The sequence below is a fragment of the Lissotriton helveticus genome, chromosome 7, assembly GCF_964261635.1.
Source record: "Lissotriton helveticus chromosome 7, aLisHel1.1, whole genome shotgun sequence".
Lineage (NCBI taxonomy): Eukaryota > Metazoa > Chordata > Amphibia > Caudata > Salamandridae > Lissotriton > Lissotriton helveticus.
Window position 1 is genome coordinate 565,535,159 of NC_136068.1, and position 23,777 is coordinate 565,558,935.

General features: G+C 46.1%; 1 protein-coding gene and 1 pseudogene across 2 annotated transcripts in view; one reads left to right on the top strand and one right to left on the bottom strand.

Annotated features, from left to right (window-relative positions):
* LOC144768754 (uncharacterized) overlaps window positions 1-23,777 on the top strand; it is a 176,623-nt gene that overhangs the window by 10,998 nt on the left and 141,848 nt on the right. For both annotated transcript variants that reach the window (XR_013598624.1, XM_078652647.1), the window contains exons 3-6: window positions 18,636-18,746; window positions 20,669-20,779; window positions 22,403-22,516; window positions 23,431-23,532. Coding sequence is in view for 1 of the 2 variants with exons in the window: in XM_078652647.1 (XP_078508773.1) it covers window positions 18,636-18,746; window positions 20,669-20,779; window positions 22,403-22,516; window positions 23,431-23,532 (438 nt within the window). In the remaining variant the exon portion in view is untranslated. The remainder of the gene's footprint in view (window positions 1-18,635; window positions 18,747-20,668; window positions 20,780-22,402; window positions 22,517-23,430; window positions 23,533-23,777) is intronic.
* LOC144767067 (inhibitory synaptic factor 2A pseudogene) lies at window positions 5,085-5,866 on the bottom strand (annotated as a pseudogene).

Consider the following 23,777-nt stretch of genomic DNA (forward strand, 5'->3'; position numbering starts at 1 on the left):
TGACCACACCCTTCGAGCGATTGGGAATCGACATTGTGGGGCCCCTGGACCCCCAAACCTCGCATGGGCATCGCTTCATCCTTGTCCTGGTGGACCACGCCACCCGCTACCCTGAAGCCATCCCCCTCAGAACCATCACGGCTCCCGTAGTGGGCCGCGCCCTGATGGGGATCTTCTCCAGAGTCGGATTTCCCCGAGAGGTCGTGAGTGATCGGGGCACGAACTTTATATCGAAGTATATGCGGGCCCTGTGGCAACAGTGCGGGGTCACGTATAAGTTCACCACCCCGTATCACCCCGAAGGGAATGGGCTGGTGGAGCGGTTTAACCGAACACTCAAGGGGATGATCCAGGGCCTAGAAGAGCCCCTCCGCCGCAAATGGGACGTTCTGCTGCCGTGCCTCTTATTTGCTATCGGGAGGTACCGCAGAAGTCCCTGGGCTTCAGCCCCTTTGAACTCTTGTACGGCCACCCGGTCCGAGGTCCCCTCAGCCTGGTCAAAGAAGGCTGGGAAACTACCGTCCAGAACGCGCCACCGGATGTCTACCGGTACCTCCTGACACTCCGAAACCAGACCCGGAAGTTCCGGGCCCTTGCCGAGGCCAACCTTGAGGCCAGCCAGGAGGACATGAAGCGCTGGTATGATCAGAACTCTTCGTCCATTGAATTCGAGCCGGGCCAGCAGGTCTGGGTCATGTCCCCGGTCGAACCTTGTGCCCTCCAGGACAAATGGTCGGGCCCCTTCAAAGTGATCGAGCGCAAGAGGCCCGTCACCTACCTCGTGGACCTGGAGTCCCCCAGGAACCCCCTCCGGGTTCTACACGCTAACCGGCTCAAGCCGCACTTCGCACGCACTGAACTGAGTCTGCTGCTAGCTACAGATGATGGGGCCGAAGATGACTCCGAGCCCCTGCCCGATCTCCTAAGGTGCACTGAGAAGGACGGCTCCGTCGAAGGAATCTCTCTGTCCCCCGACCTGACCCCCGCACAGCGCCGAGACTGCCGAGAGCTGTTGGGGCAGTTCACGGACCTGTTCTCCCTCACTCCCGGGGTCACCCAGTGGTGTGTCCACGATGTCGACACTGGGGACAGCCAGCCAGTACGACACCGGGCCTACCGAGTCCCCGACCGAGTGCGGGCCTGCATCCAGACCGAAGTTACCAAGATGCTGGCCCTGGGGGTGGTCGAACCCTCCGACAGTCCGTGGGCCAGCCCCGTTGTCCTGGTCCCTAAAGCCACCGCGCCTGGCACCCCTCCAGAGCTCCGGTTCTGTGTTGACTACCGGGGGTTGAATGCTGTTACCAGAACCAACGCACATCCCATCCCCCGGGCTGATGAACTGATCGACCGCCTGGGGGCCGCCAAGTACCTCAATACCTTCGACCTTACAGCCGGATACTGGCAGATCGGCCTCACCCCTGGCGCCCAGGAGCGCTCAGCCTTCTCAACCCCCGATGGCCACTTCCAATTCAAGGTAATGCCCTTCGGCATGAAAAACGCCCCGGCCACCTTCCAGAGACTAGTGAACAAAGTGCTAGCGGGGCTGGAAGACTTCAGCGCCGCCTATTTAGATGACATTGCCGTTTACAGCCTCCACTGGGCCGAGCACCTGGAACACCTCTGGAAGGTCCTGACGGCCCTCCGACGGGCCGGGTTAACGGTGAAAGCCAGCAAATGCCAGATAGGCCAAGGGTCCGTGACCTATCTGGGACACCAAGTGGTGAGCGGTCAGGTGGCCCCCCTCCAACCAAAAATTGACGCCATCGTAGCCTGGGAGCCCCCAGTCACCCAGACCGCCGTCCGGGCCTTCCTGGGGCTCACTGGATATTATCGGCGCTTCATCAAGAACTATGGGAGTATTGTGGGGCCCCTCACTGAACTGACCTCGAAAAACCGGCCCCAGAAAGTACAATGGACACCCGCGTGTCAGGTGGCCTTCGAGACATTGAAATCAGCCATGTGTACCGCCCCTGTGCTCCAAGCCCCGGACTACAGCCGAGAGTTCGTACTCCAGACCGACGCCTCGGAGCACGGCATCGGGGCAGTCCTATCTCCGATGGACCCCGAGGGAATTGACCATCCCGTCGCCTTCATCAGCCGGCGGCTGCTGGCCAGAGAACGACGGTGGAGCACCATCGAGAGAGAGGCCTTCGCCGTCGTGTGGGCCCTCAAGAAACTCAGGCCATACCTCTTCGGCACCCACTTCCGGGTGCAGACTGACCACCGGCCCCTGCGGTGGCTGATGCACATGCGTGGCGAAAACCCGAAGCTGCTGCGATGGTCCATCTCCCTCCAAGGGATGGACTTCACTGTAGAGCATCGCCCTGGCAACGACCACGCCAACGCTGATGGCCTGTCCCGATTCTTCCGCCTCGACGAAGAGAGTCCCCAGGAAGATGGGTGACTCTCCCCGCCTTCAGCTGGAGGGGACGTGTGTTGGACCCGGCCTCGTGGCGTGGGCCTACCCCTCCCGCATGGTGGGCCCCGGGCGACATCGGGCCGCCGTCGACCTGCTGTCGACCCCCCTGACACGAACATTCCCGAACCCGCAAGGAGAGCCGCCCCCTGGCAACCTACGGCTCTCCCCCTTCCTGGCACCCCGGCGGGCCCTGCTCGCCAACACCGCCGGTCCGGCAACCATGCCTGGCCCCATCTCTGGCCCGACTCCATCTTGGGCCCACCACGTCCAGAGCACGTGGCCGCAGCCACCCTGGCCCCGGCCCCAGCGAAGCCCCGACATCGGGGCACCAAGATCCTCCCAGGTGGTCGAGTGGCCACTTGACAGATCCGAGAGGCGGGAAGTTTCGATGGCCCTCCAGCCGTCCCCGGACGCCTGGTATCGATCGCCCTCCAGCTTCCCTGGGCGCTGGCTCCACCCCCCCTGCTGGGTGTCTCAACACCTTCATCCCGGCCCCTCTGACCCCCAGGCGCAAGGGTCCGGACATCAAAGGACTCCAGTCCTATATCTGGTCCAGCCCTGGATCAGGACAGCAGTTGTATCTTGGAGTCGAAGCCCTGCTGACCTCGTCGCGGCTGATCCTGATCCGAACTCTTGTACCTGGAACCATCTCCGAGGCCCTGCTGACGCTGTCGCGGCCTGCCCAAGCTGAACCACCTTCGAGGACCTGCTGACGCTGTCGCGGCCTGCCCAAGCGGAACCACCTTCGAGGCCCTGCTGACGCTGTCGCGGCCTGCCCAAGCTGAACCACCTTCGAGGCCCTGCTGACGCTGTCGCGGCCTGCTCCACGGAGAACTATCCTCGCACCCATTGGTGCCAAGACGATCACGCTACTCCCCCCTTTTCTGAACCAAGACTTTACGGATCCCTCGATCCTTATCTACCCAGCCCGCCAAGAGCCTGTTTTAATTACTTATATAAAGAATCGTGTGAACTTTCCTCTTGTGTGGTGTCCTTCTGTAAGTAGTGTGGTTGCTCTGCTGTTACGATTGTAGGAGAGGAGCCTCGCCAAGGAGGCCTCCCTACGGCGCTCGGCCTATTCCATAGTGAGAGTGGGGTGTCGGGGCAGGCAGTCAGACACCTTCTGTCTCCCCTGGGATCGCCTCCTCTTGGATATATAGTAAGAACTAATGACGATTTGCATTCAGGTAATGGATCGAGCGTTTGTAACAGGGTCCCAACACACTGATTGCACTTCAGAGACATCCATGCAACCACCTTGGGGGGCGGCGGAGGCAGAAAAGCCACAGGGGACTTTTGTCAGTGCCATGTTAAGAGCCACCGCGTACTCCGGAGCAGGGGAAGGAGTGCTAATGGCAGTGATGCTAATTGCGATGTTTCTGCGGGAACTCTATGAAAGGCGCGTATCCCACCCACGTGCGCCGAAAATGGAGTCAAGCTGTTTTGCAGTTAAGACTGTAAATCTGCCGATAGAAAGATGTGTGCAGTGGGTGTCGTTTAAAGTGTGTGAAAGTATTTGAGATACATTTGCCTTCGATTTCTGGTTTGCATCTTGCACTGCACAGTAGCGATGGAAAGCTACATCGGTCTCTGCATTCTGTGCTCATTGTGCCCGTCTTCATTGTAACCAGGGCTCGAAGTGCATTAAAGTATGGAAACAGATTGAGAGCGTCATGCGGCGGGGGTCAGTAAGCTCGGCGATGGGAATCAAAGGTGTGGCTAAAAGAAAAAAAAAATATTCAGGCAATTGTTGCTAAAATAACGCACACCTTAAGTGAAAAATTTATTTACCTGCAAGCAAATTACAGTAAAAGCATGAAGCGCCAGCTGGCTTACCGACTGCTGAGGCAGGAAGCAAATGGTGGGGGCCTGAAGGAGGAGGGGGTGCGAGGGATGGGGGAAGCTGGCTGGGGAGAGAATGCAGAGCGCACGCTGGGCGAAGCCCTTTGATGTGCTGTGAGCGGCCGGGAATGAATGATTAGGGGAGGAGAAGCGGGAAAGTGAAAGTACGGCCGGCCTGCGGCCGGCCATGAATAATTAGGGGAGGAGAAGCCCTGGCCGTGAATGCGCGTGCATGTTGCTCACGTGGTTCACATGAACTGCAAGAAAACGCCATGAAAATGCCAGCAAAAAGCTGGTGGTTTCATGATGTTTTCGCCGCTTGAATTCTCGCTCCGCTCGATGCGCATGCGCGCATCGATAGGTCGCGAGACCTAAAAAGACGGAGATGAATTTGAACATTGCTCTACCTCTAGTCATTTTTTTTTTCCAATTCAAACTTCTCCCTACACTGTGTACATTTCTATGCAACTTCTCAATAGTTTTTAAGGTCTCGCTGAGCCAGCGCATTTGCTGCTCTGCGAGAAATTTAGTGAGTGGCTTTTGAAAGTGCTACCCACAGGCTTTTGCTGGCCTCCAGCTTGCTTTCACGATGGCGTGCACGTGCACAGCTGCCATCTGGGTTTCTGTAATGGCTCCTCTGCTCGCACTACCCCCTCCCTCCCCCCCTCCCTTCTGGTCAGCTCCATTCAGGCTACTCTGCTTGCACTACCCCCTCCCTTCTCGTCCGCTTCATTTTTTGTTTGTTTTAGATCCCTGTGAATCATGCTCCTTTGCTCCCACTCCCCCTCCCTTCTCCCCCTCTGTTTTCGTCAGTTTCATTTCCTCACAGATCCGGGTATGCGGCATGGGAGCCAAGTGCAGGCAGATGAACTGTGGCTTCTTCCGTCTGAAAGACTCTCCAGTGTGCTGATTGAGTGGCTCCCTCATTACCCAGTGGCACTGTGTAGTGTTTTGCTTTTCTCCAGCAGCTGGCAATCAGGCTCCTCTGAAGTAGAGCATCAGTGCAACTGTGCAAATCCATGCTTTTACTCTCCTCTGAACAGTTGCCAGTGGAAGGCTGATGTACAACATCCATGCATGCGTTCATGTTTGAAGCCAGCCCTTGCTTCATTTGATCAGTCACCTTTCTGAATTCAGAGGTCTCTCCTGAGATAGCGCACACTTTTTTATCTTTAATATTTATTAGAAAGCCATTGTTCTGATTTTTAAATGTTTCGACAGCGGAGGCTTTTTAATAAAGTTCCCTTTCTTTCGGTCGAGAGGAAAAGTCTGAAAGCATTTTTTAAGGTCAGGCAAAATTTGAACTCCTGTGCTCTGGGTAACGTTTGGGATTGACCTTCGCCCCGCTATGGTCATGTATTTACGATAAGCTGTTTTGTACATTATGGTCTTGGAATCTTTTTTGTCTGTTTGCTGCTTCGCGGATAGTTGTTCTTTCTGGGCCTCACAGATGTCTTTAAATCTCACCTTTAGGGCTTCATTCCTTTTTTTAGCATGCCAGTTGGGGTCTAATACATATTTCATCTCCAAGGCTAGTGAAACAGCTGGTTCATTGTCACTTTCAGAGGTTGTTAATAAGCATTTGCCGTCTTCTTTACTAACCATGATTCCTGCAAACGTTTGGCAGTCTTTATATGAGAGGCGGATCGGGCTTTTTTATTTAATGCGCATTTGCTACAAACATGTATCCCAAAATAATGCTCTGATTTACTTGTGGCAATGTACGTAACACATTAAATTAAGCTCCTCAGTAAACAGTAGATTCAACAAGGTATAGATTTTAATAAATGCTGTTATTTGAACATACTAGCTATTCTTTGCTCAATTGACTTGTACCCGCAGACTTCAAAAGGTCCACATACATACTGTGTAGGAGGCTTTAATGGGATTGGAAGATTCATCATTATTTCATTCATGCTAACAGTGTTCTTTTGCATGTTTATTGAGTGGTAAATAAATAAATAATACCTCTCTTTTTGACTAGACATATATCATAACAGATAGCTCAATAAATAAGAGTCAAGATTCGAGGTAGTAGGAGTTTTGCAGGTTTAATACAGCATAAGGACAGGAACAGGACAACCTGCATAGGAATAGGATGACAGGGCCCAGCAGCTGCTGGGGCTGGATCTGGGATGAGCGCGCTGACTTTTAATAACAATACATGAGCATATATACATAACGCAAACACATAGCATTACATTGCAGTAGGCGTAGCAGTGGGTGGAGCAGAAGGCGTGACGCGTAGCAGTCGCGAAAGATAAGGGCGAAAGTAGGTGTAACTGGGCGTATACATAGACATGTGATGCAAACGTAACAGAATATGTTATGAATGGGGCGGAAACCATGGAGGGGGCTACCTAAGGAGCCGGGACCTCTAACCTGATGGTGCGCGCAAACTAGCAATGACGTATCACTAGGAGAAACTGGGGGCTATGAACTCTGTGCTAGGAGCAGAGACTGAAGTCTGGAGAGTCAGGGCGACATGTACCTAAACAGTATCTAGTATCTGATGTTTAGAGAACATGTTGATATAAACTAGAAGTTAGGAGGGGAAAAGTTAACGTGATTCTAAGACTGGACCATACATTATTCTACATGTAGTGCGTGATGAAGAATATTAAATGACCATTAAATGCAGTATTTCTCTAACGTGGAGACGTGAAGGCTAGACAATGACGGAAACTATTGATGCAGTTCAGTAGCTTAGGAATGCAGAGAAGGAGAACTGAACTGATAACTGGAATCATAACATATTCTTGGCAGACTCAGAGACTGAGCCAGGCTGGGCCGGGCACTGCGAGGCAGGAAGTAAGTGAAGGGTCGAGGATACAGGTGGGGGCTGTATCGCTCCTCAGCGAGGCTTCAGGAGACAGGAGCTGAATCTGGTGTCCAGGCCCTTTTGAGGCCTAGAAACGGGAACTTTACAATGGAATAACGTGCACACTGAGAAACGCGGCAACGTAGCTTTACATAGGCCTGATATACGTAGTATTCACGAGGACTGGAAACTGGCATACTAGAGGTGGACACAACTGTAATTGCGTCATTAATCGAACATGGGGAATGCATATGCATATTTAATCATGCACACATAACATATGATGGATGACACGTAGGGACACAGAACATGGCAAAATTTACTTTTCCACATTCCCTCCTTGTCACTACGTTTCCATCAGGAAACATCAATTTTCATGATACCATCTATCATTTCATACAGTATCATTTGCTCGTCTCGAATTATCCTGGAACGGGATTTAGAACGGGGCTTGGGACTAGGAATACAAGAGGTAGCACAAATGCCGCAAATCGCAGGGCCACATTGTATACAGAGGCAGCAGCTGAATATGATCGCTACTGCAATACCTAGAAAGGACAAGACTTTCCATCCCCATGCGGAAATTATATTCCAGAACCAACCGGACCATGTCCAGGTGCCTGGATCTTGGTGTATCAGATGGGCAATTTTATGGAGTCTGGTTATAGCTGAATAAACAGACGGCGCGTTATTTGGAATGAAAATGCAGCAACTAGATCCGATGACTCTACAAGCCCCGCCCCTATCGGCCAGTATGACGTCAAGGACGAGACGATTTTGCAAAACGACAAATCTCATAGCAGATTGCTCTTCGGTTAAGTTACCTAGAGCAGAGGCAGTCTCATTTACTACAGTTTCGAGGGTTCTGGTTAATCTACGGATTAACTTACTATTCTGGACAGGTCCTATAAAGAAGAAGAAACCTTTATTGAAATCTGTATACTGTTCTAGAGCAGTTTCAGTATAATCGACAATTGGGGACTCCCTTCTATGTCTAATGTGTACTAGATGTGTGTTTCTATGATAATCAGGTGGGGCTAGGAAAACTGGTGGCAGTAGGAAGGCAATGTAACAGGTTCCCTCCCAATCGAGGGGCAGACGAACATATGCGGTTTGACCACAAATAAAATAAGAATGACGTGAAGCTTTAAAGATAGATTTCCCACTGTCACTATACTTGACAATAGTAGTACAATCACTATGTCCTACATGTACGGAACCATTATTTCGGACACATAATTCGCCTTTGACTGGTAGTACTGAAATAGCAGGTAAGTTTGGAGTAGTATCAGACTGAACATTCAGGACCATAAAAGTCGACGGATAATTACCTAAATTATACACTTCATTTTCTAGATCTAAACCTGTTCTGTGGGGAAGACCTTGCTTGTCTGGAAAACATGTACTGTTAAGAAAAAACATATCTGTTGAGGATGACGTTAACGTGGACCATGCTCCACACGAACCATTATGTGAAAATGGATAAGGAAAAAGTGGCAGGACTCCCTTCGGTATCTGGAAAGGGGGGAGTCGACCACACACCCAACAATTAGTGGTATTGCTGGTCTGGTGTGAGTAATGTAACATGCGGATAAATGAGTTATTACGCATGGCGAGGCGGTAAGAGAGTTCATGAGGAGGCAGATCACTAAACGTGTGCTCTACTGTAGCATTAGCAGACTTATTTACATGTGAAACTGGGAAACATAGGTAAAATGCATAACTGGTGCAGGAAATCATAAGGCTGGAAAACAATATGAAACATAGAAAAACGATACATCGGATTGAGTTTTGACTAACTCTCTCACTATGGGGGTCTATTTTATACATGTCAGAAACAGTCTAACCGTTTCACCTAGGGGAGGACTTAGACAATCAAACTGACTGACTTATTTTACTAGACCGAAGTTTTAGCTTGTACTCCGGTTGCGGAGTTTTCTCTAACAGGGGAGGGGTTGTAGCAATGTCTTTTGCGGGACAGTCCTTGAGAACAATGCCTTGGCAATCCTTCAAATCCTGGGAAATGTTCTTTAAGACGGGTTTCAGTCCATTAAAAAGTTTGACATGAGAAAGGTGTACCCAGCCTTTGCGTCCTTCCAACTTCACGGCTGTACGGGTAGTGAGGAGGACCTGTCGGGGCTCTTTCCAACGAGGCTCCAGCGGACTTGATCTGTCAAAGTTGCGGACCATCACCATGGATCCTGGAACGATTTCATGCGGTGCCACCTCGGTATTGTCTGGAAATGCGGCGGCAACCTGTGAACGACATGAGTTGAGGGCAGACATCAAGGAAGCTAGGTAATCTGTCAGCATATTACTTGAAACATCGGTAATACTTCGGGGTCTAGGAGTACCCCACATATTAGGGGGGCGGCCGAATACGACCTCATACGGGGACAGACCTGATCTGGAATGTGCGACCATGCGCATATAAAACAAAGCGACTGGCAGAGCTACTAGCCAGTCCACACCTTTTTCTTTACACACTTTTGCAATACGGATTTTCAGAGTCTGATTATGTCTCTCTACGAGACCGGCTGCTTCAGGATGGCGTACACAATGGAACTTCCACTGGTACCCTAACAAAAGGGAAACATGCTTCATGAGTTCAGATGAGAATGGCTGGCCGTTATCAGAATATACGACTCTAGGGAGTCCATAACGAGGGAAAAACTCACGAACCAACTGCTTGGCAGTGGTCGCGGCTGTGTAATCTGGGACTGGATATGCTTCTGTCCACCTGGACAAAGCGCATACAACTACAAGGACATACTTGAAACCTCAACATCGCTCCATCTGAATATAATCCATCTGGAGGACTTCAAAAGGGTGGTCAGGGGGCTGGAATCCACCTTGTTCCACCGGGACACTTTTACCTGGATTAAACTGACAACATATCATACAGGTACGGACTTTCTGCTTGGCTGCAGCTCGTAAATGCTTGTTAAACCAAATGTTCTGGATACTGTCTAACATAGCTTTTTCTCCTAAATGTGCTGGACTATGTGCGGTATTGATAATGACTTGAACCATAGAGTCGGGGAGAAACCATGTGGCTCTACCCTTCGTTAACCATCCTTGATCTGTCTGGACCCCTCCTTGTTCGGACCATTTCTTGATTTCTTCGGGAGTAGCATGTAACTGTATGTCTATGACATCTTGTGTAGGGTCCTTAACTGTCATACATGTAGTCGGATCTGGAGTGTGTGTCTGATTAACTGGAATGTCTAGAGTCTGTGCTGTAAGCTTGGCTGTGCGATCTGCTAGATCATTACCTTGGGAAATAATGTCAGTAACTTTCGTATGTGCTTTGCACTTCATGATAGCGATAGATGTCGGCAAATGTATGGCATCTAACAGAGCTTGAATAAGGAGACCATGCTGAATCTTGGTTCCATGAGAAGTCATGAAACCTCTCTCCTGCCAGAGCACTCCGAAGTCGTGTACAACTCCAAATGCGTAACGTGAATCTGTGTAAACATTAACTTTCTGGTTCTTGGCATGTATACAGGCTTGTGTCAGAGCAACTAGCTCTGCTGCTTGAGCGGACAGGGTATCAATACGGTGTGTTTCAATAACTTCGGTGTCAGTAGTCACTGCATACGCGGCGACTAGTTCTCCTGTACTAGTTCTCATACATGAACCATCCACATAAAGTGTCAGGTCGGGATCTGGTAACGGAATATCTGTCAGATCTTGTCTTGGCTTTGTCGTAATGTTAACTACCTCCACACAGTCATGTGTGGCAGAATTTGAATTAACTGATGGCAATAATGTAGCAGGATTCAGGATGTTGCAGCGTCTGATTTCTATGTGTGGCTGGAACAGTGTCAATTCATAACCTGTTAAACGTGCAATTGTCAAGTGCTGAGTTTGTGTTCGGTTTAAAAGAACTTCCACGGAATGTGGAACTTGTACTGTCAAGGTATGTCCTAAGACTATGGAATCACTTTGTCTGATAGCTAGTGCTGTGGCTGCAACTGACTTGAGGCACGCAGGCAGAGCCTGGGCTACAGGATCTAATGTGCTCGAAAAATAAGCACAGGGCTTGTATTGTCCTGCTTGATCTTGTGTGAGAACAGATAATGCTGTACCTTCACGTTCAGTGACGAAAAGTGTAAAAGGCTTACTGTAGTTCGGTGTTGCTAGAACTGGAGCTTGGCATAGGGCTTTCTTTAACTCATTGAAACTAAGTGTATGTTCAGATGTCCAAGGGAGGACAGTCGATACGGCTGCCTCCTGTGTCGTTAACTGTATCAGTGGTTTGGCTAGAAATGCATACTGGGGAATCCATTGTCTGCAGTAAGAAGTGAGGCCGATAAAAGCACGTACCTCCTTCTGGGTCTTGGGCTGAGGAAGACTCGCTATTAACTGGATACGGTCTGGTGTCAACTGCCTACCCCTCTTGGACAGTAAGTGTCCTAAGTAGACCACTTGCTGGACACAGAATTGAAGCTTAGAAGGGGACACCTTGTGCCCCATCTCGGCTAGGAAATACAAGACTGTAAGGGATGCCCGCTCGCAAGCACGTTCAGAACGGGCTGTGATCAGTAGATCATCGACATACTGGAGCAGGGCAGTGTCAGTTGGCATGTGAATGTTGTCTAGTTGTCTCTTGAGTGCTTGACTGTAAATACTAGGACTTTCTGTGAAACCTTGAGGAGCTCGTGTAAACATATAGCTCCTTCCATTTAAACAAAATCCGAAAAGGAACTGGCTGTCTGGATGAATAGGAACACTAAAAAATGCGTTCTTGAGGTCTATGACAGTGAAGAACGTGGCTTCGGAATCAATGGCCGTTAATAGGGAAGAGATATCTGGGACAACTGGGTACTGCGGAATAATACATTTATTAAGCTCTCGTAGGTCAATCACTAATCGATATACTGGGGGTGCATTTGGATCAGTACGTTTCATGACTGGAATGATCGGAGAATTACATACATTGGAGTCAGTTTCTACAACCACTCCTTGAGCAATAAGCTCGTCAATAATTTTGGATAAGGCTGCTACAGCCTCAGGTGGCAATCTGTACTGTCTGATTCGTGGTAACACTACACCTGGCTTGAGAGTCACACGATAGGGTGTGATTTGCATGTAACCTACATCAGTTGGACCTTGCGCCCATAGATGCTGTGGAACATTAGACAGTCTCGAATCAAAATCTCGTAATACATAGTGACCCTTGAAGTCACGTAGGAACAATCGTATTCCCTCTGGGGAACAGCATATAACTGCACCTAACTCTTTCAGTGTCTTAATGCCTAATAGGTTTTCTGGACATGACTTAGTAAGTAACAGATCAGTAGTGCGGGACAATGGACCTACTTCTAGAGTAACTGGCTTTGAAATCTCATTTACGATAGGTTTTCCTGAAAATCCAAGGGAAACATTTCTTGAGCCTGAGAGCGGAGCCCCTGGAACTTCGGCGTGACTAATTGTGGTCCTACTTGCCCCTGTATCAATCAAAAACTTTCTGTCTTTCCCTAATACTTGACTATGAACATAGGGACCTTCTTGATCTACAGGTATCTCGATGAGAGGCAAGCCTACCTCCCTCTCTAGGCTGTTTCATGAATACTGCTGGTACTCTGGATACTCAGACTGTGCATACTGGTACATCTGCGATGTAACATGCTGTGTTGCAGCAATAGGCTGCGGTGCGGTAACTGTCTGTGGTGCATTCTGTGGCTGAGGAATCTGTGGGACTTGTTCTTGTCTAGGCGGACGTGGTCTTTCTTTAGTCTTACCAGTAGCTATGTTGTGTTTCAGAACTGCACACTCATTTATAAAATGACCTGGCTGTTTACAATAATTGCAGTTCCCTTTAACGGGAGCTGCAGGATGACTGGCTTGATTCGGACCCCTCTTCTGACTGTCTTGAGGAACAGATTGTGCAACTAGTACTTTCATTTTCGTGTCTTTCATACGTTTTCTTTCGTGTTCTTGCTCTTCTCTGATTCTATTCTGATGATACTGAAGCATTTGCAACATCTGGGACGGGGTATTAGCTTGCCAGGTACTTTCGACTTTCAAAACTCGATTTTTAATTTGTGGACTTGAATTCTCGACTAATTTAGTAACAAAAAGGTGAGGGTATGACTCACTACTTGTCTTGAGGCCACTGTTGATACTGAAACATTTTTCAAATCTAGAATAAAAATCACTAATATCCTCGTCTTGCTTCTGTTTACAGGCTGAGATTGCATCCCAGTCTTCTTTTCTAGTTGTCAATAATCTGGGTAAAACTTGTATCAATAATTCTGGTAATTCTTTACATTTATCTCCAAGGCCGGTACCTGGTACTCGTGCCTTGTCTTCAGCTTCTAGAACTGCCCAATCGATCTTTTTCTCTCCCACCTCCCATTCTTTTTCCTTGAGCTTTTCATACACCCCTGCGGGCAGCAGAACCTTTAACATTTTAATGATATCTGGGTAAGTGTATTCTCCCATACGGAGCATGTCTTTTAATTCTCTATGGAACCCTGCTGGATCTTTGTCATGACAGGGAATTAATTTCTTCATCTCGAGGAGTTCCATCTTTGTTATTGGAGTGTATACAAACACTCGCTGCATTTCGCCACCCGTTCCTTTAACTGGGTGGACTTCTCGTAACGGATTCTGTCTCTCCATGTAAAATGGTTTACTTTCTGGGGGCGAGACATGAACAAAATGTGGGTTCAGAAACGTTCTATATTTGTGACGCTGTTCTAGAATGACACTAATTAAATCGGTACCTAGACCTTTCCATCTATACTGGAGTAACTCGTTCAGGATATCATGTAACGGACCCGGATCAGAGTGTTGACCCTCATACAAAGTAATGAGGTGCTGAATCATATACATACCCACCAGTCGTTGCTCGGCTGGGGGCATTTTCAGAAACATTTGTGCCACTATTTCGTCTGGAAAAGTGGTAGAATCAGTAATCCATCGGACTGCTGATCGGGCTAGTTCTTGTTCATGCATGGTACTTAACTCACTGTAACCGATTCGTGATTTCAGAATGTGATCGGTAGCTTGGAATACTTGTTCTAGAGAACCTTGTTCTGGTGCTGGAGAATGAGAAATAGACTTGTGTTCTAGGCGTAAATGGCGATCTGGAAATCTAGATTTTCCTACATACGCTATTCTGGCGGGATTCTCGTCCTCTACCTCTTCAGTATCAGAGTTACTTTCTTTCTCGCTTACTTGTGCTGCTTTACGTTGTTCGTGTATCTTTATTATTTCTCTACGGATTTTCTTGTACATACTCTCCATAGCACCGACGGTCTTGTGCTTACCCTCGGCTTTATTATCACTCCACCTTGTCAGGGTTTTCATTTCGGCCGGATCTTTAGACGGGTAATCTTGTTCTCTTATTAGACAATTGATCAGAAACTTTAATATCATGAGCTGGATCTCGGCTTTCCTTTGAGACATGGCCTCGCTAATACTTTCTGGATCATCCCCTGTACGGATGAAACGATATATTCTGTCTAGATCTTCTTTCATATTCTGTAAGGTGACTAGATACTCGGCCACCTTTCTTACGCGGAATGAATATAAAACCATATTATCCTCGCCTGGGACTGGATCATAGCCGCATTCGGCAAGGGATTTTCTTATTTCTGCTACAGTCTGATGTCTGGGCGTACGCTGTGACGCTTGTGCATGTAATTCGGCTGTCGTTAAACGCTTGTGTGGCGGCGGGGTTTGAGGAGTACCTCCTCCTGCGGCCCCTAAACTGGAGTCTAGGTCTACTGAGGCTCTTCGTCCTGGCAGAGTGGGAAATGGAAATGCAGGCTGGACTTGTATGACGGACTGGACCGGGGGTACCGTAACAGGTACTCCGGTGTCTGGAGGAGCGGGAAGTGCCTGATTTACAGGGACTGGCGGAGCGCGAACAGGATTTGCATATTCTGGGACTGTGTCGTCCAAATAGGACGAAATGAAAATATCAGCTGCGGTCTGTTTGTGACGTAGTTTGGTCGGAACTAATGGTGGCGGGAAATTACTGGATGCCTCTGGGGTCGCTTTTGGCAAGCCCTCGGCAAGAAGAGGATACATACCCCTAATAAGGGCATGCCTCTGTCTGTCTGACTGTTCGGCTTTGACTTGTTCACCTATCTCGATTAGTTCTTTTTCTTGTGCTCGTTCTAAGGATTCTCTACTTAATTCTGACTTTCTGATTTCTTTTTCAGTTCTTCTATGAGCTTCTTTGCGCCATAACTCGATGGCATCTTTCTGTGACTGTCTGGCTTTCTTTTTCCATAATGCTTCTTCTACTCCCATGATGCACTCGGCATCCCATGTACCCGATACGGGCCATCTATACTTTTCTTCTAACTGTTTGGTATACTCTACCCATAAATCTAGATACAATATGGCGCTTATGCCATGCTTCTGATACATAAAATGACCTGGACTGTCCCTCGGCGGAACAGGAACTGCTTCTTCTAACAAACCTTTTCTAGTTTTTAGCTGACGTAATCTCGAAAAGAGAGACATTGTAAACTTGAATCGGAACACAATACAATACACGAGGAACAATAACAATTGGGAGAACAATTCAAGCATACCACGACATTGGAAATACATTGAACAACATCATAACATAACAGTTCGGACAGAATATTACCTGGAATACTGAGAACAGAAACACAAGAATTTCTCGAGAACGGAACAGACTAGAGTTACTGGATGCACTGCTGAAACAGTACAGAACATACCGGTCCCATAAAGGGACGCATCAAGACCCGTATCCACCTAGGTGAACACTTCGTTTGTGAGTCTGTGTACCACCAACCCACGGACCAGAGTCAATTTAGATTGACCCTGTCTAGATACTACCCCAGTAATGGTACTCACCGGGCAGCAAGAACGGAAGCCTCGGACTGGACTGGACTGCTACGACGACGGACGACGAACTTCGGACTTCAGTTACGGGTGGGCCTCCGGATACCTCGGACCTTGGACTCTTGGCTTGGGCTCTGGTCGGGACTCGCCGCGTTCCTCCACCGTCTCGTTTGGATGCTGGACCGCCTCCTCCGTCTCCTCCGTGGGCCTGAGGGATACTTGAAGCAGAAATATCTGCCGGTGCACAGAAGAGTTCCGTCACGACTGCAGAGGGTCAGGGGGTCGGCGTGGCTTCACCGACGCGTGGGGAAAGGGCAAGTCCCTATTCGGGCGCCATTATGTGGTAAATAAATAAATAATACCTCTCTTTTTGACTAGACATATATCATAACAGATAGCTCAATAAATAAGAGTCAAGATTCGAGGTAGTAGGAGTTTTGCAGGTTTAATACAGCATAAGGACAGGAACAGGACAACCTGCATAGGAATAGGATGACAGGGCCCAGCAGCTGCTGGGGCTGGATCTGGGATGAGCGCGCTGACTTTTAATAACAATACATGAGCATATATACATAACGCAAACACATAGCATTACATTGCAGTAGGCGTAGCAGTGGGTGGAGCAGAAGGCGTGACGCGTAGCAGTCGCGAAAGATAAGGGCGAAAGTAGGTGTAACTGGGCGTATACATAGACATGTGATGCAAACGTAACAGAATATGTTATGAATGGGGCGGAAACCATGGAGGGGGCTACCTAAGGAGCCGGGACCTCTAACCTGATGGTGCGCGCAAACTAGCAATGACGTATCACTAGGAGAAACTGGGGGCTATGAACTCTGTGCTAGGAGCAGAGACTGAAGTCTGGAGAGTCAGGGCGACATGTACCTAAACAGTATCTAGTATCTGATGTTTAGAGAACATGTTGATATAAACTAGAAGTTAGGAGGGGAAAAGTTAACGTGATTCTAAGACTGGACCATACATTATTCTACATGTAGTGCGTGATGAAGAATATTAAATGACCATTAAATGCAGTATTTCTCTAACGTGGAGACGTGAAGGCTAGACAATGACGGAAACTATTGATGCAGTTCAGTAGCTTAGGAATGCAGAGAAGGAGAACTGAACTGATAACTGGAATCATAACATATTCTTGGCAGACTCAGAGACTGAGCCAGGCTGGGCCGGGCACTGCGAGGCAGGAAGTAAGTGAAGGGTCGAGGATACAGGTGGGGGCTGTATCGCTCCTCAGCGAGGCTTCAGGAGACAGGAGCTGAATCTGGTGTCCAGGCCCTTTTGACGCCTAGAAACGGGAACTTTACAATGGAATAACGTGCACACTGAGAAACGCGGCAACGTAGCTTTACATAGGCCTGATATACGTAGTATTCACGAGGACTGGAAACTGGCATACTAGAGGTGGACACAACTGTAATTGCGTCATTAATCGAACATGGGGAATGCATATGCATATTTAATCATGCACACATAACATATGATGGATGACACGTAGGGACACAGAACATGGCAAAATTTACTTTTCCACAATTGTACCAGAACAGGCATAGGCAAATTCACAAAAGGGATGTGTGCAATCTATGCTTTGTGTGCACAAAGAGAATTGTGCACAGATTTTTGCCATGTGAATAATGGGCCTATCACGATGGACCTTGCTTTGCCGATGGCTCAAATGTAGGTATGTCCATATACACAGATGCTTTCAGCTCTACCCTGAATACTGCAGGGTAATAAATAATGCAGAGGGCGCACCATGTCATAGTGCTTGTATTCTACCTAGTGCTTAGTCAAGAATCTTGGTACAGAATTTCATTTACACTGGGCTGGTAAGTCAATGGTTGGGAGATGCACTCCCTGACCCACTTGGATAGAGGCCTGGGGCAGGTGAATATCACTGAATATACTGAAGAAGCACACATAACAGCAACTGCTGGTAAAGGCTCTAAAGAAAGGACTTAGCTAACACACTGGTAAAATGCATGCTCACCTATCTGGATAAGCTAAGTACTATTGTGGTCTACTGTTAACTTAATGCTTGTAGTTCCAGTAAGCTTGCAGGAGGTTTGTTGAATTGCTGTTATCTGAGATCATTATTAGCTTTAACGCTGTAAATAATGGCCTCCAGTTCACGTAAATCGAGAGTACAGATATAAATTATGTCAATTTAGCTTGTATAACATGTCTAAGGAGAAGAAAAGTTACTTACGGTCTTTTAAACAAGTCTCCAAATAAGCACCTTATAAGTATTTAGTAATGCAGCACAATATCCTTGGTGCAATAACATCAACTGGTGCATGGCTAAGCATTTATAAGGTCCCAAAGGCGAGACCTATTGGCTATGCCAATGCTTTTTTGTTTACATTTCAATTCTTCTCTATTTGTTGTTTTGTCTCCATACATGACTTTGCTTTTCTATTCACTATTTTCTCCTTATCAAACTATTTACCACTCTGCTAAGATTGCCTCTTCACTAAAGTTTGAAATGCTTGTTGTAATCTTGTCTCTGTACTTGTCTCCATACTTTAGTAGACATTACTCTCTTTGTAGGTCTGTCTGTGTGTAATTTATTTTTGGGTATTTGTCTTACTGACTTAAACATAAGTTTTTGTTGCTCTTGTGCCATAAATATACATTTGTAGTTTTACATTGCAAAGGAACTGTGGGTAAATTGTTAACACCAGTTTGTTATTAATGCAGGTCCTCTTATTACAACAACCATCTCTTCATTGAGAGCGAAAGAAAAGCAAGAACAATGCTCGAGCAGCCCCAAGGATATGCATGCAAGATATATTATTCCTGATTCGCTAAGTAAGTGAGATCTGCATTAGCTGCTTTCTGATATAATTGGTTTATTTTTGTATCACACACACAGGTGCACATTTGATCATCCGGAGGCTGACTTTTTGTTGGCATTTGTGTACGGTATGGCCTTGTATCTCTATGCTGTATAAATAAAAATTATGTCAAACCCTCAACCTCACCATGCAGCCTGCCACATCATTGGGTTTGCGCCTGTGTGGGAACGGATGCCAAATGCATGCTTAAATGGTGAAATATGGTGGCCAAAAAGCACGTCTTTTTACAGAGGTCAATAAGGCAGAAAGAAACGTCTCTTAGGTACTTCTCTCAACTTCTTCCCCTTTGCCCTAGCCTCCCTCAGTGGCGTTGGCGGAATCCCTATACTCACTGTGACTAACTTATTTTCACCTAGAGAATAACTATCAAACTAAAATTGTATTGGGGTGGGTTAATTAATTTTATTTCTTCCCCCAGCAAAATTTAGAAAAAACGGATATGAATTTGAACATTGCTCTACCTCTAGTCATTTTTTTTCCAATTCAAACTTCTCCCTGCACTGTGTACATTTATATACAACTCCTTCAATAGTTTTTTGGTTTACATTTCAATTCTTCTCTATTCGTTGTTTTGTCTCCATACATGGCTTTTCTTTTTTTTTTGTATATTTCTTTTTTTTGTCCTCATTTGCCTTACCCTCAATATAGGAGATACCAACCACCTAGCGAGTCCTTCACTTTGGAGCGAAGCCAGACTGCTTTTCCTTCCCTCTCTCCTGTGCCGGGACTCGAGTTGTTTTACAGGTGGCAGAGAAATCCCAAAAGCTTGAGGAGTTTAAGCTGACTCCATCTAGGTATATTTCAACCTGTAGGACCAATATCGTGTCGAGGCTAGACCTAGTCCAAGGAGTGTTTACGGCATAATCATAGGACCCGGGGAAAAAAAAACAAAAAGAAAACCCCGGAGTCAATCTCCACTTGGTCAACGGATCCCAAAAAGCCAGGTTGCATTTACTACATGATCTGTTGAGGTCTGCTTTAGATGTTTCATATAAAGACGTGAGCCATCCAGAGTGTAATGGGGCTGTTTTCTCTACCCAATGCAAACAGATTTTCCTTCTGGCCAGCAAACTGGCATAAAAGAGAAATGACCTTGCTTTACCAGTAATGCTGTCGTCCAACCCAAAGATAATAAGTGGTAGTGTTATTGAGAGTGATGTGTTTAGAATGGAATTTAGGGTAGCCTTCACTTCTTCCCAGAATTGGCCTATGTCAGGACAATCCATAAACATATGGATATCAGATGCTCCCATAAGATTACATTTGTTAAATTTTTTGTCAGGGAGAAATTTGGAAAGTTTTAATGGCGTGATGTATGCACGGTGAACTGAGAAGAGATGGTTTCTTGTTAGCCATGATGGTTTTACAATTTTGTGTAGAAGAGCGAAAGATTTTAGCCACAACTCCTCACAGTGAAGGCCGGTTGCCACCCCCCACAGCTGGTCTGGGAGGGCAAAATCCCCGTCGATTTCTTCCAGGATCTGCCAGTACCATAAGGCTACCTCCTTTCCTCCCCCTGATCTTTCCACTAACTGTTGCTCCAAAAAGCTTATTTTCCCAAGGTGTTTGTCTTTGCTTGGCTTTGCTTTTCTATTCACTATTTTCTCTTTATCAAACTATTTACCACTCTGCGAAGATTGCCTCTTCACCAGTGTTTGAAATGCTTGTTGTAATCTTGTCTCTGTACTTTTCTCCATACTTTAGTAGACATTACTCTCTCTGTAGGTCTGTCTGTCTGTAATTTATTTTTGGGTATTTGTCTTACTGACTTGAACATAAGTTCTTGTTGCCCTTGTGCCATAAATATACATTTGTAGTTTTTCATTGCAAAGGAACTGTGGGTAAATTGGTAACACCAGTTTGTTATTAATGCAGGTCCTCTTATTACAACAACCATCTCTTCATTGAGAGCGAAAGAAAAGCAAGAGCAATGTTCGAGCAGCACCAAGGATATGCATGCAAGATATATTATTCCTGATTCGCTAAGTAAGTGAGATCTGCATTAGCTGATTTCTGACATAATTGGTTAATTTTTTTATCACACACACAGGTGCACATATAATCAGGCTGACTTTTTGTTGGCATTTGTGTACGGTATGGCCTTGTATCTCTGTTGGCTGTCAGCTGTTTCATTTCCACATGATTGCAAGATTTTCATATCAGAACAGAGTATGCATTGACCTCTGATTATCTGTTTTGGGTATTAGAACTTTGCTGTAGGTTGTGCCTAATGTGAGATTTGGTTATGACTCTTATGCAAATGGACTGTAGATGTTTTGTTGAATGGCTGAGTGAGAATACCCTCTTCATAGTGCTGTTGGTGTATGTTTTGAGTGTCACAGGTTTGTGGTTAGGGGTTTTACAGAATACTTTCACTTCTAGCTCTCAGCATACCCCGTGCTTGGAAGTTACAAATAGTATTGCTATTGTTACAGAATTTTAGAGCTCAGGACAAAATCTGAGAGGGGTAAAGAACAGTATTCTCCAGGGGTTGGTGATAAGGATGTCTCTTTTATGGTTAGTTCAGTTGGTCTGTCAATAGTAATATGTTAATATGTGATATTCTGTCCTGATGAGTTTGTTGAGTTTCTATGGCATCTCAAAGTAGCTAGTACAATAACTGGAAATGTGATAGGCTTTCAGTGTATTGATTTTGCTCTGTTGGTGAGGTATGGAAGAGTATGGAATTCAAGAATAATGTTTAAATATGCTATGTGAGTGTGTATGTGCTCTGGTGTATGTAATGTTTTCTGTTTCTGTGTGGTGAATCTTGTTAGCACTCGATGTTGGGGTTCGCATGACAGCCATGTAAATGATATATCTGTGCTGTATTGTATTTATGCGAATTGGTTGTTCTCATGTATTCTACTGCTTCCATGCAGAACATGACTAGGCACTCATTATGTATATTCATGCTCACAGAATGCTTGGTTTTGTAATGGAGTACAGGCAGGGTATAGAATGAAACCTAGGTAGTAAGTTCAGCAAAAAGAGACAACAGCACCCGGTTATGTTTGCATGATGTACATACCAATACCTGTGCACCAAAAATGTTTTGAAGCAACTTGTACAATCCTTGAAGTCGTACATGTGTACCTGTAGAGCCACCACTTCCATATTGGCTGTCAGAAGAGCAGTAACTAGTGTGGGGAAGTGTGTTGATGTTGGGAGTGTAGTTAAACCAAAAGAAAGCAAAGAGGACACTTTGAAATGTAAGCCCAAGGACGGGCTTAGGGGAGCAGGATGAGCATGATATCTTAGGGTGAAGAAAGACATATCAACTCTGAAGTAAGAGAGTATGGAAGAGGCATTTCAAAAGGGGAGGGATGCACCAATGTGAGAGAGAAAGGAATCGAGATAAATGATTTAGAGTGTAAAATGGGAGAGACATGGAAAAGAGAGAACTGGGAAAAGCAATAGGGATACTTATGCGAGGACAGAAATAAAAAAAGTTCCATGTAAGAAGGAACAAGGGAGACTACCATGAACGACAGAGAATGATGAACAAAGCAAGGAGAGTGATGGGGACACCTAGGAGACTGAGATAAAACTGAAAGCGAATAGAGATGTATTTAAGTGTGTAAACCCCAGATGTGTTTATCCATGCAGCAGGTGTCGAAATTACCAATCCTGATGAGGATAGATTCAAAGGAAAAGAAGCACTCGATCTGAACTGTTCTCACGACACAGAAGGAAGACTTAGAAATGTCTGTCAGAGCAAAGGTAGGCTTGTTCAGTGCATTGATGTACTTACTGCAGTTCTCTCTTTCCATTCCAGGGTCAATGCCTTGATTAGCCAGTATGTAACCTCACTGAACCTGATCAAATGTTGAATCTTGATAAATAATTACCCAAGAGCCAGATGCTTCTTGAATTCTATAGAACATGTTCAACACCAGGCTCCACTCAAAAACAGGGTTACCCTTGCCTTATTAAGCCATTTCTATACTCTTCTGAGATCTTGGTCGGAAAGGAAGACCATGGCTTTGGATCTCATTTGGGATAGACAAGTGTATTAATGTTGCTGCTGCATAAATCTGTGTGGAAACTCCACCGCATAGGATTAAATTCCAGTAAGGGCATCTATTACTTCTATCCTATCATCTGATATTCATAAATGGCATCTTAGTGAGTTGACCCATAATAACTACTGATATTTACACAAGTGCAAGCTACATGGCAGTGACAGCAAGAGTAAATAAAAAGCAAGCAATGTTAGAAGATTGCACATAGAAGAGGTAATCTAGATCACCAGCAGGATCCAATGTTTTAATCCTTGAAATTCATTTGAAAAGCAATTATTTGCTTAAAAAAAACCAGTGGCTCCGGCACAGTAAGTCTTCTGTAACCTTTAGCCAAAATCTAAGAGCCTTAAACATATGTGTATCTTAGAGACTGAGTAATGTTTATCCGAGGTGTCCGTTGTAAAGTGCTGGGATCTAAGACTGAATCCAGATGATTAAGTGTGAAAGGGATAAACCCTTGTCTTTCCCTTTGCCTAATTTGAGGTTAAAACACTGTAAACAATTGATCACTGTTGCGGGAAACATTGAAATTTCAAAATGGTATTTCACTCAAGTTTAATTGTCAAAATGATGCTTTTTCTGGAAAAATAACCATTTTCTTGTATTCCCTAGGAATGGCAATTTTCAAAAAAGTCAAAAGAAGAAAAGAGCGTGTGATATTAATCGATGATCTTGAGCAAGAGGTGGAAGAAAGGGAAACCAACCCCACATTAGGTAAGTTGAACATGCCCCCCTCATTCATACCTTGATAACATATGACGATGAAGGATTCGTTCTTGAAAACTTACATCTGATGTGATGTTTTTTCTCTTATATGAGTGATATTTTTTCTTATTATTTTTTAAAATTTGCTAAAGGTTTTTTCACTTTCATATTTGTCACAACTCACCAACCCCGCTAATAGTTTTCTTTAATAATTGTATGTGCTTGTTGATCAATGAAGATGCATTAGTCACTGA